Genomic DNA, 17,888 nt, shown 5'->3' with positions numbered 1-17,888 from the left:
ATGACATCTTGAAAGAGAAATTAATGGTACCGTTAGTCAATAAAAGTTGGGTTAAGCAAAGTCTTTATGTCAAGATGACTGTGTATCTTAAGCAATTCCATCTGATCCTTTTTTTTCTTTTCCATGCTTGCTGTGTGTTGTACTTTAGTTATATTCTGCATGAAATTTTAGAATTTCTTGCTATATCATTTCACTGTCTTCAAGAAAATCAACTTGAGTTCATAGATGTTTGTTTAAATTTAATGTTGCTTTTGAATTTTATTTATTCTGTTGTCAGAGTGCCTTTTCTGTTAATTCTGTGTTGGTGTTGTTTTTGTTCTTTGGCATGAAATTGAGGATAATCAAGGAGTTTCAATTCTTGTGAAATGCTTATTTTTTGTTGAATTATATGGATTTTGGTAACATATTTAACCAGGTAGGCTGAATGAAGTTAGGCTGTAATGTTTTCTGTCTGTTGTAGATTAGTTGTATAGCATGTTGACCAAATAATAGTACTTGTATACATGTCTATTGGATGAAAGGAAACATTTTTGAACATATTCCATGTTTCCAGTTTACTAATTCTCATATATTATTGTATCTCTAAAGTAAGGAAAATATAATTCATCCAATTTTTCTCAAAGATCAAAATACAGACAAGGGTCTAACTTCTCCTTACTCTTACCAACAATGTTTAAGTCCTAGAAGACACATTTTCTCTGGTTTAACATTTAGTTGATCAATATTAAAATAACTAAAGTGAAAAAAATCAAGTATTTCTTAAGATGTATTTATCATCATGACACTTAAAATATTTTAAGTCCCTAAAAGACTTCTAGTACTCAGGAGCATCATATAGGAGAACAATTTTTTTTAATATCGTTAGCAAATGAAAGACCAAGCATAACAGCTGGAGTGGATACTTCGATAGTTCTAGCTATATCATTTGTAAGAGTTGCTGCATGATTTTTCTTACATGAATTAGTTTACTTTTACAGTGCATGGGTTTACCTTGATCTTGAGTTTAATTTGAACACTAGGTCACATTAAGAAACGCATGAAGACTCTCTGCTTTGGTTTTGTGTGTATGGAGACTCTGGATACACATTTAATTAGTCTGACCCTTTGGCTTAAATATTATATATTATATTTATACAAATTGATGGCTTTTTTGACTATTGAATCTCTACAAGGACACTGATTAGTATTTGCATCATTTTCCAAAATCTGTTTTTCATCACTGAGCACATAGCTCTGGATTGGAAGTTTGTTTCCAATTTCTTTCAACTCTAACCTTTAATCATTTCAAGTAGAAAATGGTGTTTTTCTTATGACTACTACCAAATTTCTTTGCTAGAAAATAGTTTGTTAGCACATTATTAATGGAAAAATTTATCAAACCATTTTAAGAAACTATATCTTAATACTGGCAGTTGCAATGTCCTTTTTTAAGTGTGCTTATTAATCTTCAACTTCATTTGTAATTTTACAAAAATAATAGCTTTTTCTATCCATTATGAGAGCAGATTTGTTATCAATATTAGTCTCTAATTAAATAGATGACAAAATCTAATAGTCCTTGAAAGTAAATTATTCATATAATTCCATTGCACTGATCACAAACATGGAAATTCTTGTTAAAAGCAATTTCAGCATAATTCACCTTAGTGCCCATAATTTCATCATCAAATGATGCAATGAAATGCTTTCTATCTCTACACAGGAATAAGACAAATAGGCTATGAATTCAGTGCTTGATATAGTGCTTTATACAAAGAGGGGATTATTTACTGATTAATTAATTGGAGATAGAAATTGTTCTATTTTAGGGTCAGATTCATTGGGCTAATATATACAATTTCTGATAAATATATAGAAAAAGCACACTTTATGGGGCACTGTAACCAAATACAGCCTTACACAGCTCTTAAAATAAGTTGCCCACTTTGGCTGCTTCTACAAATAACCTAGACTTATCATGCTTTAGTGTAGGCCACCAGAGTACTCCCTTTTTGAAACATTTGCAGCATTTGGCATTTTATTTCTATTAAAACCACATAATGTATTTGTCCATCTGCATGTCAGTATATGTACACAGCCTGCTGATGAATTTTTGCATGATATGTATATCACTTGCCAATTTTAAGAAGGAAAAAAGTGAAGTTATCCATTGTTTGCAACTTAACACTTGTTTTCTTCTCGACAGGAGTCAACTGAAAGTTCAAATACAACAATTGAGGATGAAGATGTGAAAGGTATGATTAAATCAGAAATGGAAAATCCTAACTTAGAGTTCCACATGAATCAAAAAAATAATTGTTCATATAACTAACAAGTTTGGGAACTAGGCCTGTTCTAAGAAACAAAAATAATTTTCTTCTTAAAAGTACACTATTATTTTGATTATATGTATTGATTTGGCCAATTTTTTCACATTCTTTTCTCTGTTTTGAAATATCAACAAATGTGGGATATTTGAAAACATTGTGATTTTAAACCAGATGACAGTCTGGGGACATGATATCAAATTGTAAATGTATCAGTCAAAAGGTAATTTAAATGTATATCTATGTCTAGAAAACAGCTTATGTTCAAGAATAGAGTATTAAAAGGACCATTTTTTAAAGCCTTTAATGGTCTTGGTGAGTTTCAATGGAATTTCACATTTGGTAGCCTTTTATCCTCGGTTTTTGTGCATTTTCCTAATATTTTCTTGACCTCCATTCACTTGAGTTGCCCAGATTCTTTTAGAAATATAAATGAGTCATTGCCAACATTTCTATGGACATCTCACTGCTTCTGCCCATACATACTAAACATACTTTGACTTCTTTTTGGTCTCATGGCTGTTCTAGAAGTGTTAATTTTGCTTCAGCTGCTTTCGTGGTTTTGTGTTCTCATTTTTGTATTTCCATATGTGTAACTGCAATTTCTACTGGCCACTTTTGTAGAAACCATTCCAAAAAAGAATGATAACAATAGGATGTTTAAAAAGTATTAAAGATGTATTAAAGGAAAATAAGCATAAAACAAAGGTAGAGAAATGATTTGTCAGATAATTAAACATTATTTGGAAAGATTATTTACCTAATAGTATCAACATGGGTTTTCATTTTGTAGATGGCATTAGTAAGACACAGTTTTGGAAAACTGTATTCATGTTATAGAATAAGGAACCTGGAAACTCTCAGATCACGAAGATATATAGGCAGTTTAGAAAATAAAAATACCTATAGACTGCAAGTTACCAGTCACCTGTGCTGACTTTTCCCCCTTTGGTTGAATAGAACAGCTGATTCTATTATATTAAAGTGTACTCACTATTTTTAGTGCACTAACCTAACTCTGCTAGAATAGTCATTTTTTTTCTCTTACAATAGAAAGGTGGATAGCTGTTTTGAGGATTTATTTAGTAGGTCTATTCATCTTGCTCTTGCCCCTGAGCTGAAATTTGAACGGAAGTAATTTTATGAATCATTGATGCCAGTCGCATTAGATAAAGATTTTTTTTTTTAACCAAATAAGCAGATATGCCATTTAGCTTTCTCGGTGATTCAGAAAGCATCATCTTTGTAAGTGTTTTGGATTCATTACCTTTTCAGCCAAGCAAAATATTTATATGACTTTATACATTCTTCTCTTGAGCAAGAATCAGGGGAAATAAACTTGTGCATTATCCACTGGAAAGTCTGAGTCTTTAAACAGCTGAATAATATTAGAATAGTAATACCTCACTATGTGCAATTCATCCTAATAAACATATTCCTTGATGATCACAAGCAGAGTTTTTATAAGTGGTCTTTCTCACCTGAGTTTGACTTCTACTAAGTTTTGGTTTAGGATCATAGCTATTAGACTATAGATATCAACATATAAACAGAATCACTGTCTGTCTTACCTTATAGTTTATAATATTTTTTGATGAAATAAAATTATATCAGCACCTCTCACAAAACAGTTCTCTCTTAAATCACAACAATGATACTGGTTTCATTTTGCCTCTGGGATTTCACAAATTGAGATAACATTTGTCTTTATGGTTACATGCTGAGACTACACACACCAAATGTTAGAAAAATTAAGCATAATATTGAGATGGAAAGAAATGTCCAGTTTATTATTAACCCCAAAGTGCTTTGATTTATTTCTTTGAACTCGGTGAATAAGATATTGACATTTCTGCTTAATTTTCCTTGAGTGGATGTGGCCGCAGAGTCACAGATAATATATTAAGCATCATTTGTGTTCTTTGTAAGACCCACACAGCTTTTTGGTGGCTAACCTTTTTTAATTTTGAATGATATTAGAAACCTGTCAGACTAGAAGAAGACACTTTAAAAAAATCACCCAGGCTATCATTCTGACTACAAGACAGATGGTACATAAAACTGTCATAAATATTTGTAATGTATTTATTGTGCTGGTTATATGCTTATATGGGGATCTCTTTATTAATAAATACACAGTCCTTCAGAAAGATCCTAATTGAATTCTGCATTTGTACAACTGTGCTCTTTTCTCTTTACCTCAGAGTTTGCTATAGCTTTAGGTAGCTTGGTAGAGAATGTTTATTGGCCAACTCTGTTAGAACCCAAATTTACATCTCAGCTCTAGGAACTCAAAAAGATCATTGGTTATAAACCTGACCAAAGTCACACCCTACTTATAAAATTGCATATCTTTCTTCCACATTTACTTTGCAGTCCTATCCCTTCTGTAGACAACTTTGTTATCAGGGTGAAACACCAGATTTCTCAACACATTCCTAAAGGCATATTGCCGTAGCATGCTCCTGCATGCAATCACAAGCTTCATCCATTCCTGCTGGGTTTCCCTCCTAGACTTACATTGTTTCATGGTGGCTGGAATACCATAGTACATACTTTTACGCTAGTGTCATGCACTTTCTGTCCAATCCCCAAGGACCAACCTGGTAATGACAGTTCTACACCCTCTCTACTGTAAAGAAGCTTAGGGGGGAATATTAACACATCATGGTGACCTAGACAAAGGAAGAAATGAAAACCAACAACAGAATACCTTTTGCTGGCGTTTTCGGGGGGAAAAAGGTAGGCCAACTGCTCTTAAGGATGAGGAAAGAAGTCATAGTAGATGAATAGTCCTTCACATTCAAGGAACTTAGAGAGCCAGAATTTGGAGAAGACCCTTTTTTTTTTTTTTTTTTTTTTTTTTTACCTCTCTTTGTTAGCTTCCATTCAAAATGGCCTTTGGTTTTCATAAGGCCCCAATCTGTGTGTTATTCTTGAACTTTATGTAGGCTACCTCACTTTTTTTTCATTCAGCAAATATTTACTGAATGCCTACTATTTGTGTGAGCTCCACATTTTTTCTTGGTGACCAGTCTTATTCAACAAAGCAGAGTCAAGATGTTCTTCTGTATGCTTTACATGAAGCTTTAATGCTATAATTTGGCTATTTTCCTCATCTAGTTCAATAAATACCAAGAAATTGACTTCAAAAAGTGAGACCCAAGATAAATGCATTTTATTTCTAAAAGTCTTTTTATTTTTCATTTTTTAAAAAACTTCAGCATTTAGTTATAACCACAACATTGTCCTTCCAAAGCTCACAATCTATCCTAAGGAATTATTTTATAAGTTTTCTTTTTAAAAAGTGTATCAAGTTCACTGTTTTCTCTTTTCAAGGCAATGTGGACTTCCTAGTATGGACCTTTTGAGCCATTTCCTAATTTTATACTATATTCAAAAACCAAATATTATCCCTAACTCTCTGTCTGTAAACTCAGTGATAAACTCCATGTAATGGAAAGACACGAAGGGCTCTAAAATAAATGGGATCTTAATGAGGCATAGCTATTACCATAGAAGCACCATGTAGTAAAAACAGCTTTATGCACCCAAAACACAGTAAGCAAACAAGTTTTCCTATTAGAATTCACTGGTGTTTTCAAAATACAAATTTTTAGGTCCAAAATTGTTGTAGTCATTCCATTTTGAGTACATTTCTAGTAAAACAATGACTTTCATTAGTTTAAGGTGTTACAAACAGCTATCATCATTAGCCTTTAATTAGTATATGGCAATACTAACAGTGTGGCTGTCTATGAATATGGGTGTCCTTAAAGCCAATGATGCATAGCAATGGTCCTTTCACCACTGTATATACATTTGAAGACTGTCCTTTGGTTTGTGGCTGTAGCCACAGTTTGCAGGGCCTGTTGCTGTATGCCATAATGTCTCTCTACCTCATAACCTGCCAACACCGTTGTTCAGAGTCAACTGCTTCTTCCTGATGAGTATGCATTGGTTTGGACCATCTGCTGCTCTTTCCTAGAGAGTTCCAGAGTTGTGTGACATCTGTCGAAGTTGAGTTCCTCTGTGCCCATATGTCATCTCTGTCACTCATCCTGCTTCCAGCATCTCATTGCATTCAGCTCACCGCTGAGTAGCTGCTTGGATCTCTTGCCACATTTCTTCCTCCTTAACAACTCTAGACCAGTGGAGCTCTTTACAACAAGCAAACATGTATTGCTAGGAGCTTGACTGTGGGACTTCATTTTGGTTTATCCTCTTTTTTTTCCCTTTGCTAACAAATAGATGATGATAATGATGTTGCATAGAATGTTTGCAAAAGGCCTTAAGGGCAAGGGTTGACACCCTTCATTTGAATGGGGCCTGGTATTTGATGACATCTGGTTATAAAGGTCTTGGCCAATTTACAGAATCACTTGGTTAATGAGCTTTTTGTGTACATCTTTGTAAATCTGTACATTGATGGACAGTGTGATGACTATTCAGATTCAACTATTCTTAAGTTCTGTTTTCAATGAAAACCATCATTGGGTTTCAGGGTAGGACTCCCTGAAGGCAGATGATCATATGATACTGATCTTTTTTCAGATCCCTCTGTGGCTTGTTACTCAGCACTTGTCCTGCCTGTGTTTCTCTTTTCAAGGGAATTTGCAAATCAAGAAACTTCTTGTTATTTTGTTTAAGAACCTTCGATAATTATATCATTCCATTAGGTTAAAAGTGTCTTAGAAGACCTATAGTGCAGTGCGTAATAATTTCTTTCAGATTTCTAATCCAAATTTGATTTCTAAAAAGGTTTACTTAGAAAAAGTTACGTCTGCATGTGTGTATCTTGCCTGTTGACCTTTTAACTTTTAAATCAAGATCAATAACTTATAGAAATGATGCCGAATTTACCTGCTCTATCACCAATATAAAATAATTTCATTTCTCTTTATTTTTCTTGTTTACATTCCTTTATTTTTTACCACCATACTCACTCAGGTTTTTCCATTTACTCTTTGCCTCCTGCTAGGTTTGTAACTTAGATCTGTCAGTGACAACCTCATGCTTCTTTAACCATGCTGACACAATACAAGGTCAAAACTGCTTCCAACTTGAGCTTAAAAAAAGTCCTAATTGAAAATGAGCAAAACCAACTAACAAAAGCATGTAGTTAGCTACTCATTTTATCATTAGGAAATCACAGGCTCAAAAAAAAAAAAAAAAAAGGAAATCACAGGCTCATCCTATATTAATAAACATTCTCAGTTCCAAGTTTCCATAAATGGCTTTTTTAGCAAGTTTGCCAAACTCTATATACTTCTAGAAAATAATAGAGCATTATTTTATTATTTCATAAATTCTAAATCATGTATGTTCTAAGACTCCTGCCATCAGTTTCTCAATCTTTTTATTATTAGGTAAAAATCTTGTATTTATAAGACATGCTTTTCCTAGTGTTTATATTAAGACTAGGCTACAGGTTTAGTATTTTTAGTGACAGGCTTGTGACATAGAAAACATATTAATGTGTTACATTTTGACCAGGTTTGGCTCTTTATAAGAAAAAAAAAGGGTAATTTGTTCTAACATACTATCCTAGTATTTATATTTAAAATGACCACCAAGGATCTATATCAAGGTACAATTTGTTAATTAGTTGGCTTTCAGAACTGAAGCATAAAAATATTTGCTAATTGCTGTACTTTTTTTTTATGTTGAAGACAGATAAACTCCAGTTTAGGTTTTATTTTACTTTCACCTTATTTTGGGGTTTTTTCCTATTTTTTATTTTTTTTTGATATAATCTTATGTTATTTTCGTTCCGGTATAGTGAACAGTTTTTATTAGTTTCAGGTATACAAAATAGTGATTCAACAATTCCATACATCGGGATCCCTGGGTGGCTCAGCGGTTTGGCGCCTGCCTTTGGCCCAGGGCACCATCCTGGAGTCCCGGGATTGAGTCCCACATCAGGCTCCCTGCATGGAGCCTGTTTCTCCCTCCTCCTGTGTCTCTGCCTCTCTCTCTCTCTCTCTCTATGTCTATCATAAATAAATAAATCTTTAAAAAAAATAATTCTTTACATCATCCAGTGCTCATCACAACAAGTGCACTCCTTAATCTTCATCCTTTACTTCACCTATCCCTCACTCTCACCCACCTCCCTTCTGGTACCAGTTTATTCTCTATACTTAGGATTCTAGCAGTCTGTTTTTTGGTTTGTCTCTCCCCCACCACCTCCCTATCCTCCTCTTTTCTTCCTTTGTCCTTTGTTTCGTTTTTTAAATCCCACATGCGAGTGAAATCATGTGGTATTTGTCTTTCTCTGACTTATTTTGCTTAGGATTATACTCTCTAGTTCTATTCACGTCTTTGTAAATGGCAAGATTTAATTCTTTTTTTGGCTGAATAACATTCCTTTGTGTGTCTGTATGTGTATATATATTCACTACATCTTCTCTATTCACTCATCAGTCATTGGACACTTGAGCTGTTTCCATTATTTGGCTGTTGTAAATAATGCTGCAGTAAACATAGGGGTGCATATATCCCTTTGAATTAGTGTTTTTGTATTCTTTGGATAAATACCCAGTAGTGTGATTACTGGATCTTGGGGTAGTTCTACTTTTTTTGAGGAACCTCCATATTGTCTTCCACATGTCTACACAGTTTGCATTCCCACCAACAGTACATGGGGGCTTCTTTCTCTCTACTTGCTTGCCAATACTTGTTTATTGTGTTTTTGATTTTTAGCCATTCTCATAGGTGCGAGGTGATATGTCATTGTAGTTTTGATTTGCATTTCTGTGATAAGTGATGTTAAGCATCTTTTCATGTGTTTGTTAGCCAGCTATTTTCTTCAGAGAAATGTCTGCTTATGTCTTCTGCCCATTTTTAACTGGATTATTTGCTTTTGGGGTGTTTGTATAAGTTCTTTATATGTTTTGAACACTGACCAAATATGTCATTTGCAAATACCAGATATGTCATTTGCAAATATCTTCTCCTGTTCTGTGGGTGTCATTTAGTTTTGTTTACTGTGTCCTTCACTGTACAGAAGCATTTTCTTTTGATGTAGTCCTAATCACTTATTTTTGCTTTTATTTCTCTTGCCTCGAGACATATCTAGAAAAATGTTGCTATGGCTGATGTCAGATAAATTACTCCCTGTACTCCCTTTATGATTGTTATGATTTCAGGTCTCACAGTTAGGTCTTTATTCCATTTTGAGTTTATTTTTGTTACGGTGTAAGAAAGTGATCCAGTTTCATTCTTTTGATTGTTGATGTCCAGTTTTCCCATCTATTTTTTTTCTCATTAAATAGTCTTTCCTGCTTTGTCAAAAATTAATTGGCCATATAATTGTAGGTTCATTTCCAGGTTTTCTGTTCTATTGATCTGTGTGTCTATTTTTGTTCCAGTACCAAACTGTTTTGATTACTATAGCTTTGTAATATAACCTGAAGTCTGGAATTGGGATACTTCTAGCTTTGTTTTTCTTTTTCAGAATTGCTTTGGCTATTTGGGGTCTTTTGTAGTTCCATGTAAATTTTAGGATATTTTATAGTTTTGTGGAAAATGCTATTGGCATTTTGATAGGGATTGCATTAAATCTTTAGATTGCTTTGGGAATATAGACATTTTAACAATATTTGTTCTTCCAATCCCTAAGCGTGGAATGTCTTTCTGTTTCTTTGTGTTGTCTTCAATTTCTTTCATCAGTGTTTCATAATTTTCAGAATATGGGTTTTTCACCTCTTTAGTTAGGTTTATTTTTGGTATTTTATTATTTTGGGTGCAATTGTAGATGGAATTGTTTTATTAATATTTCTTTCTACTGCTTCATTAATTGTGTATAGAAATGCAGCAGATTTCTGTAGGTTGATTCGTATCCTGCAACTTTACTGAATTCGTTGATCAGTTCTAGTGTTTTTTTTTTTAAAGGTCAACAAACAAATTTATTGCAGGACACATGGACAGTAAATGAAATGGAAATGCCTACAGGGATCCCTGGGTGGCGCAGCGGTTTGGCGCCTGCCTTTGGCCCAGGGCGCGATCCTGGAGACCCGGGATCGAATCCCACGTCGGGCTCCTGGTGCATGGAGCCTGCTTCTCCCTCAGCCTATGTCTCTGCCTCTCTCTCTCTCTCTGTGTGACTATCATAAATAAATTTAAAAAATAAAAATAAAAAAAAGGAAATGCCTACATATCATTTTTGAGAATCCTCCATGATCTGAATTTAAAAACCACTACAAGATTCCATCGTCATGATGCTTTCTTTTGTTTCTTCTTTTCATTTTCTTCTTTTTCTTTTTCAATTTCAGCAACATATTTTTCAGTTTCTTCAGGATTTAAAATCTTGAGGGGTTGATCTCGCCTCATAACAGCCAGTTCAATGTTTTTGCCACCAGACTGAACCACTTCCAGGAGGGCCTTGATAACCAGCTTAATGGTCAGGTCGTTAGTCTCAATGGCTTCATCAGTGTAATTCTTCTCCAGAAATTCACGCACTGACTTGGCACCCCGACCTATGGCATTGGCCTTCCAGGCATGGTATGTCCCCGAGGGGTCAGTCTGATAGAGTCTGGGCGTGCCATCAAAGTCAAAACAAACCTGACCCTATCACTTGGGAAGATCGGGATTATTTAGCCTTTAAAACCCTAATGGAAAGCTTAAAAAAAAAAAATCCCCTGCCCTTGAACATCCCAGTGACCAATTTCCTATTTTCCTGTCCCTGCTGAACCCCGTCCCACTTCCCTGCTCCTCACATAACTAATCGTAACCCCCCACCCTCCTTGCCTTTTCTGGGAGTGGTACTCTTCAGGACTGGTTATCTCTGGCAGGTCACCTCCTTGCCCCTCCCTGATGACTTACAGGGAGCTCCTTTGCTTAAATCAACTTTTTTGTCCTGATAGTTCTTAAAAAAAAAAAAAAGTCTAAGGTTTTTTGTCTACTATCATATTATCTGCAAATAGTGAAAGTTTTAGTTCTTTCTTACGAATGTGATTGCCTTTTCTTTCTTTTTGTTGCCTGATTACTGTGGCTAAGACTTCCAGTACAATATTGAGTAAAAGTAGTAAGAGTGTATGGAAACCCTTGCCATATTCCTGACCTTAGGGAAAAAGCTCTCAGTTTTCCCCCATTGAGTATGATTCATTGTGAGTTTTTGATTATATGGTTTATATTATGTTGAGGTATGTTCCCTCTACACCTACTTTGTTGAGGGCTTATCATGAATAGATATTGTACTTTGTCAAATGCTTTATCTGCATCTATTGAAATGATCATGTGGTTTTTATTCTTTCTCTTTATTAATGTGGCATATCACATTGATTGATTTGCAAATACTGAACCATCCTTGCATCCCAAGAATAAATCTCACTTGATCATGGTGAATAATATGTTTTAATGTTAATGTGTTGGATTCAGTTTGCTAATATTTTGTTGATGATTTTTGCATCTATGTTCATCACAGATAATTGGCTTATAGTTCTTTTGTGTGTGTGTGTGCTCTCTTTATCTAGTTTTGGTATCTGGGTGATACTGACCTCAGAATGAATTTGGAAGTTTTCCTTCTGTTTTCTGGAGTTTCTTGAGTAGAATATGTATTAACTCTTCTTTAAGTGTCTGGTGGAATATACCTGTAAAGCCATCTGGTCCTGGACTTTGTTCATTGGGAGTTCTTTGCTGATTCAACTCCTTGCTGGTAATCGGTCTTTTCAAAGTTTATATTTCTTCCTGCTTTAGTTTTGGGGGGTTAAATGTTTCTAAGCATTTATCCATTTCTTCTTGGTTTTCTAATTTGTTGGCATGTAGGTTTTCATCATAATTTCATACAATTGTACTACTGTGGTGTTGGTGGTTATCTCTCCTCTTTCATTGGTAATTTTGCTTATTTTGAGCTCTCTCTCTCTTCTCCTCACTCCCTACCTACCCCCACCCCACCCCCGCCCCTTCTTTATTTTTCTTTGATGAGTCTGGCTATTTGTTCATCTTCTCAAAGAACCAGGTCTTGCTTTCATTAATCTTTCTCACTGTTTTTTTGTTGATCTTTTATTTCTGCTCTAATCTTTATTATTTCCTTTCTTCTTCTGGTTTCAGGCTTTGTTCTTTTGCTAGCTTCTTTAGGTATAATGTTAGATTGTTTATGTGAGTTTTCTTGCTTATTGAAGTAGTCCTGTATTGCTATAAATTTCTGTCTTTGAGCCACTTTTGCTGCATCCCAAAGGTTTTAGACCATTTTGTTCTCATTTTCATTTCTTTCCATGTACTTTTTGATTTCTTCTTTGATTTCCAAATTATGATTAAACTACCAGTTTTACAACTTTGAATTCATTTTAATAATTCAGTGCTTAAAAATCTAACATATTATTTTTACTTACATGGAACTTAAAAATAATGAGACTCACAATTTATATAATCAAAAATTTTATAGTCAGCAAGATCTAATTGACATCATAATATAGTTGCATATATATATATTTTAAAGATTTTATTTATTTATTCATGAGAGACAGAGAGAGAGAGTGGCAGAGACACAGACAGAGGGAGAAGCAGGCTCCATGCAGGGAGCCCAATGTGGGACTCAGTCCTTGGACTCCAAGGTCACGCCCTGAGCTGAAGGCAGATGCTTAACCGCTGAGCCACCGAGGCGTCCCTAGTTGCATATATATTGAGTGTAAAACTTTCTTGGTTTTTTTTCTATCTATTTATATTTCCCATTATGGTCCAATTTAATAAGCAACTAAATTTAAAGTTATGTCCAAGTTTTAAAGTATTTTATTTTATCTCCTTTACCTTTCTCTATCTCCTTTACTTTCTCTATTTCTTTTACCTTTGTAGATTGTAACTTTGTTACATTTTTAATGATATAAAAATATTAACAAGTATCTGATTTGGATCCAGAGTTTACACTCTTGTTTGTAGTTCTTTTATCTAACTTGCTTAAAGCAAATTGTATAACTTCTCTGTGGCTCAGCCTTCAGGTTATAGAATTTAGATACTGAAATCAATAATACAGAATTAGGGATCCCTGGGTGGCGCAGCGGTTTGGCGCCTCCCTTTGGCCCAGGGCGTGATCCTGGAGACTCGGGATCGAATCCCACGTCGGGCTCCCGGTGCTTGGAGCCTGCTTCTCCCTCTGCCTGTGTCTCTGCCTCTCTCTCTCTCTCCGTGTGACTATCATGAATAAATAAATTAAAAAAAAAAAAAGAAAGAATAATACAGAATTATAAGGTTTTGATCTACCCTACTTAAATGCACTATTACTAAGATTGTATGAAGTCTCACATTTTTAAAGTGTGCGCAATTTTACATTATAAATTAATATATAATAAATATAGATGATAATAGTATAAATTATCCAAAACAATTCTAAAAAGATATTTAATTCAAAGTTGAATACAGGAATAAATTGCTGCAGTTTTATGGAATATTATTGCAATGAAAAAAATAGTGTCCACCAATCTGTATATTCAAAATATTATCATGGCACTTAGTGGACTGTAAAATTAGTACTTTAAACACATCCTATTCAGAATTATTCTGGGGCTGTATTTCATGTTTTTAAAGTATCTACTAGGTAAAATTACTTTAAATATCTAAATTTATTTTACCTCAGACATTTCTATGCAGAAATTAAATTATAATTATTTTTTATTAGCTATGAATTATGTAATTTTGAAATTATTTATTAGAATAAAATACTGCCTCCTTTGCTGAGCTTATATTATTTTATACCAATAACTATGTCTAGAAATTATGTGAAATTATATGTCTGTATTATTTAGTGATTCTTTTTATACATTAGTGATTCAGTGAAATGGCGTTTTGTTTTGTTTTTGGTTTTTGGTTTTTTTGATGGACTTCTCAGATCCCTTCGATTTGCTCAGAAGGTGTAAAGTTGTCAAATAAATCTCAGTCCTGGGCATTTTTACTATTTTATCTGGTTATAGGTCATTCAGTTTTAGACCATGTTAGGTGGAGAACTAAGATATTACGAGATAAAACAGAGAAGGCATTATTGAATGAAGGAGCTTAATGAAAGAGATTATGTCAAAATAAAGGATTTCTTTTTGCATCTAGAATACTGGTGTTTCATTATTCAATCGAAATAGTCAATGAATATTCTGAAAACACCTCCAATGTAAGTTAAGTAGGCACTTGCCACATTTCTTGCCCTCATGAACAAGTCTAGAAAAGGAGAGATTCTGCATGATAATATATCTTCTTACTTCTGGATGATACTCAGATAATTCTAAAACAAGGAATAATATGTTTATGAAAAAAAATAAACATAAGGACAGAGTCATATATGAGCAATACAGAAAATTTCAGATGCATGTAACACATATAATTCCTTTTTTATTAAAGATTTGTTTATTTGAAAGAGAGTGTACCTACATGTGGGCATGCACATGTACCTGTGAGTTGGAGGAGAAGCAGAGGGAGAGAATCTCCAAGCAGATTCCTGGCTCTCTGTGGAGCCCCAGACAGAGTTCAATCTTCTTTTGACTCAGGAGATATGAGCTAGGCCAAAACCAAGGAGTCAGGGGCTTAACCAACTGAACGTCCCAGGCACCCCTAACATATGTAATGTCTAACAAAGAGATCTCTATTTGAAATCTCTATTTGAAATACTTGATCCAATTTTGTTTTTTAGAAAAAATTATTGAACACCCATTGTGCCTTGGGAATGGTAGACTAGGCTGAGGCTAATAAGGCTTATTACCTTTTTCCTCAAGGAGTTATCAGTCTTATAGTATTCTCTCTAATGAAATTATACCTGCTGGTACATTTCCCCAGTGAATGGCTATTTTTACATTACAATTTGTTCTATGTTAAAGAAAATTTCTTCTAGGATACCTGAATAAAATGTTTGTACTTAAAACTTAGTGAATTTGTCTTCTTTCTTTCTTTCTTTCTTTCTTTCTTTCTTTCTTTCTTTCTTTCTTTCTTTCATTCATTCATTTGATATGTAATGTAACATTGTACTCTTGGCCAATGTTGTTTAGCAGAATTTGCCAATCCATTATATGAAAATAAGCATCATGGTTAGTACAAAGGTCTGATTTAGTTATTGGGATTGTTGTGACTTGTTTTACCGTAGTAACATAAATGTCACTGCTAGAGCCATATTATCCTACTAATTATATGTATAAAGGTACTTCAGTACCCAAATGAAACAATTTGCAATATGTAAATACCTTTGGATGGTTTGATCTCTTGAGATTAGAACAGAAAATTTAAAACCTATACCTAGGTTTGAACATTCCCAAACTATTCAATTGTGTTTTCTTTAAAAATGAACATAAAAACTCTTTGTAGAACTATTTCATGTTATATGTTATAAATAAAATTATACTTTAAAAATGTCAGGGCTTACTGACACCTTCAGGAAAGATTTCTTTTTTATTTCTCCTCATCTACATATTATCAGTACAAGTCTGCAATGTTTTGATCTAATTGCTTATTCCTATATAACATGTCTTCAACCTTTTTCATGTATCTCTGTTCAAATGCATCTATGAAAACTGAATTTGACATGCTTGTGGTATATTCTAGATCCTTTAATACTCCCGGCTCATCATCTTAAGAGTTTTCTTTGTCTCCTCGGTTTTGTTTATACTCTACATCCAGTCTACCACTCTATCAGCAAATCCTGCTGGCTCTCCTTTCAGAATACACACATTTTTCTCCCCACTTGACAACTGCTCACTAACCTCCACTTCCACCACCATTGTCCGAGATACTATCATCTTTTGCCCATATCATTGACATGACTTTCTTAGTCTCCTTGCTTTAAGTATCACCTGATTATAGTCTATTCACAACATGGTAGTCAGAGTGAGATTGTATAATGTTTCCACTATGTATTTTTCAGTGACTGCCAAAGCCATTTTATTATTTTTTATTTTTATCCCAATATATTAATTAAACATACAGTGTTATATTAGTTTCACATGTGCAATATATGTACCAAAGCCATTTCAGGATTAAAAGCCCCTCCATGATGAGAACTTCCACTAGCTATGCCTCCCTTTACCATCTGGCCTCATCTCATATTATATACCTTAAGAGCACTATTCCTGAAACTGTATCAAGCAGGTTCCTGGCTTAGGGCCTTTGCACTTGCTGTTCCCCACCTATTATGTCCTGATACACATTCCACGTTGCTTGCTGCCTCTTCTCTTTTTTTTGGTAGCTGATTAAATATTACCCTCTTAGACCTTGATGACCCTACTTTAAATTGTGCCTTCAAATCCAGCAATTCCATTTTCCTTCTCTGCTTTACTTTTCACCTAGTACTTTATATTATATGAGATATTTATTTTACTTGTTTAATGTCTCTCTCTTCCTCTACTAGAATGTAAGTTTCTTCAGGGCAGGGATCTTTATTTTGTCCACTGATGTATCTGCATTATCTAGACCAGTGTTTGGGAATGATAGGAATAATAAGTACTTAATTGATGGAGGAAGGAAACAGGTGGATACCAACCATGCCATAAAATTTATTGGCCATCCAATAAAATGATGAAAATTCTCTAACAGTTATGACCTCATCACAACTTTTTATTTCTATAGGTTTTTATACACATGTCCTCTGCCCATCCCCCATAATTTAGGAGCTAAAGATATAAAATTGCAAATTTAAAAAGTAACTCCCATAGGATCCTCTTCCCTGTCTGGATGGAGCATGTGCTTTGCTGTCAAACTTACTAGGTTTGAATCCCAACCCAGCCCTTGATGGGCAATGTAATCCAGCTGCTCATGTAAACCTCTCTGAGTCATACGTACAGTATCTCACTTCTTAACCATTTTTTTTACCTTCAAAAGTGACAGTGTCATATGGTTTAACATAATAATAATAATAATAAACAACTATGATCACGTTGACTAGAAATAATGTTTGTTAAAATGCCTGGCCCATGATAGTTGCTTAGTCAAATTATATTATTTCTGGCCATTCTTTCCTCAGATGACATTAACACAGAGATTCACAATTAAAAGAGACTGTAAATTTAAAAAGAACTGTGGAGGGTTTTTATAATTTTAGCATCAATGTTTCTACTTTTTAAGCCATTTGTTTCAGATAAGTGGGTAAACATCTGTAAATGTTAAGATCCACATATAGAATGTAGCCTTTTTACAGACATACACATAATAGCTATAAGTACAGAAAATTTCACTTTTGCCTTATTTTTTTAAATAAGCTTTTATTAAACTAACAATATTCTTTTAATTTGTGATGAATTTTAAAGTTAGATTGTTTTAATTCATTGCTTTTTTTCCTCCCTGGTATCATATGGTAGTCACTCAGTAAATTAATAAATTATTCATGAGGTTTTTACATTAACATTTTGAGTTCAGACATACTTTGTTTCTAATTAAACATAAATATTTTAAGTAATGATTCAGTCTTCCTGAGTCTAAACTGATCTTTTGTCCTTTAATATTCTCAAGTGTTTTGAAAAATTAGCTCACTTTTGGCTGTCTTGATTATTCTGGTTGAGAGAAGTAAAAGTATGTAGACTGATTTCCACAAAAGTAAAACACATACTTAAAAAGAAGTATATATATGCACTTCTCAAGCAAAATGTTGCAAGAACTATAATATAAAATATCCCTCTT

The 17,888-nt window shown here is 33.9% G+C and overlaps 1 protein-coding gene across 24 annotated transcripts in view; it reads left to right on the top strand.

Annotated features, from left to right (window-relative positions):
• CAMK2D (calcium/calmodulin dependent protein kinase II delta) overlaps window positions 1-17,888 on the top strand; it is a 301,972-nt gene that overhangs the window by 261,617 nt on the left and 22,467 nt on the right. For all 24 annotated transcript variants that reach the window (XM_025465971.3, XM_025465973.3, XM_025465990.3 and 21 more), the window contains one exon: window positions 2,186-2,234. In XM_025465971.3, coding sequence (XP_025321756.1) covers window positions 2,186-2,234 — 49 coding nt within the window. The remainder of the gene's footprint in view (window positions 1-2,185; window positions 2,235-17,888) is intronic.

This window comes from Canis lupus, chromosome 32 (assembly GCF_003254725.2).
Source record: "Canis lupus dingo isolate Sandy chromosome 32, ASM325472v2, whole genome shotgun sequence".
Classification (NCBI taxonomy): domain Eukaryota; kingdom Metazoa; phylum Chordata; class Mammalia; order Carnivora; family Canidae; genus Canis; species Canis lupus.
This window is presented reverse-complemented; position numbering and strand designations above follow the sequence as displayed.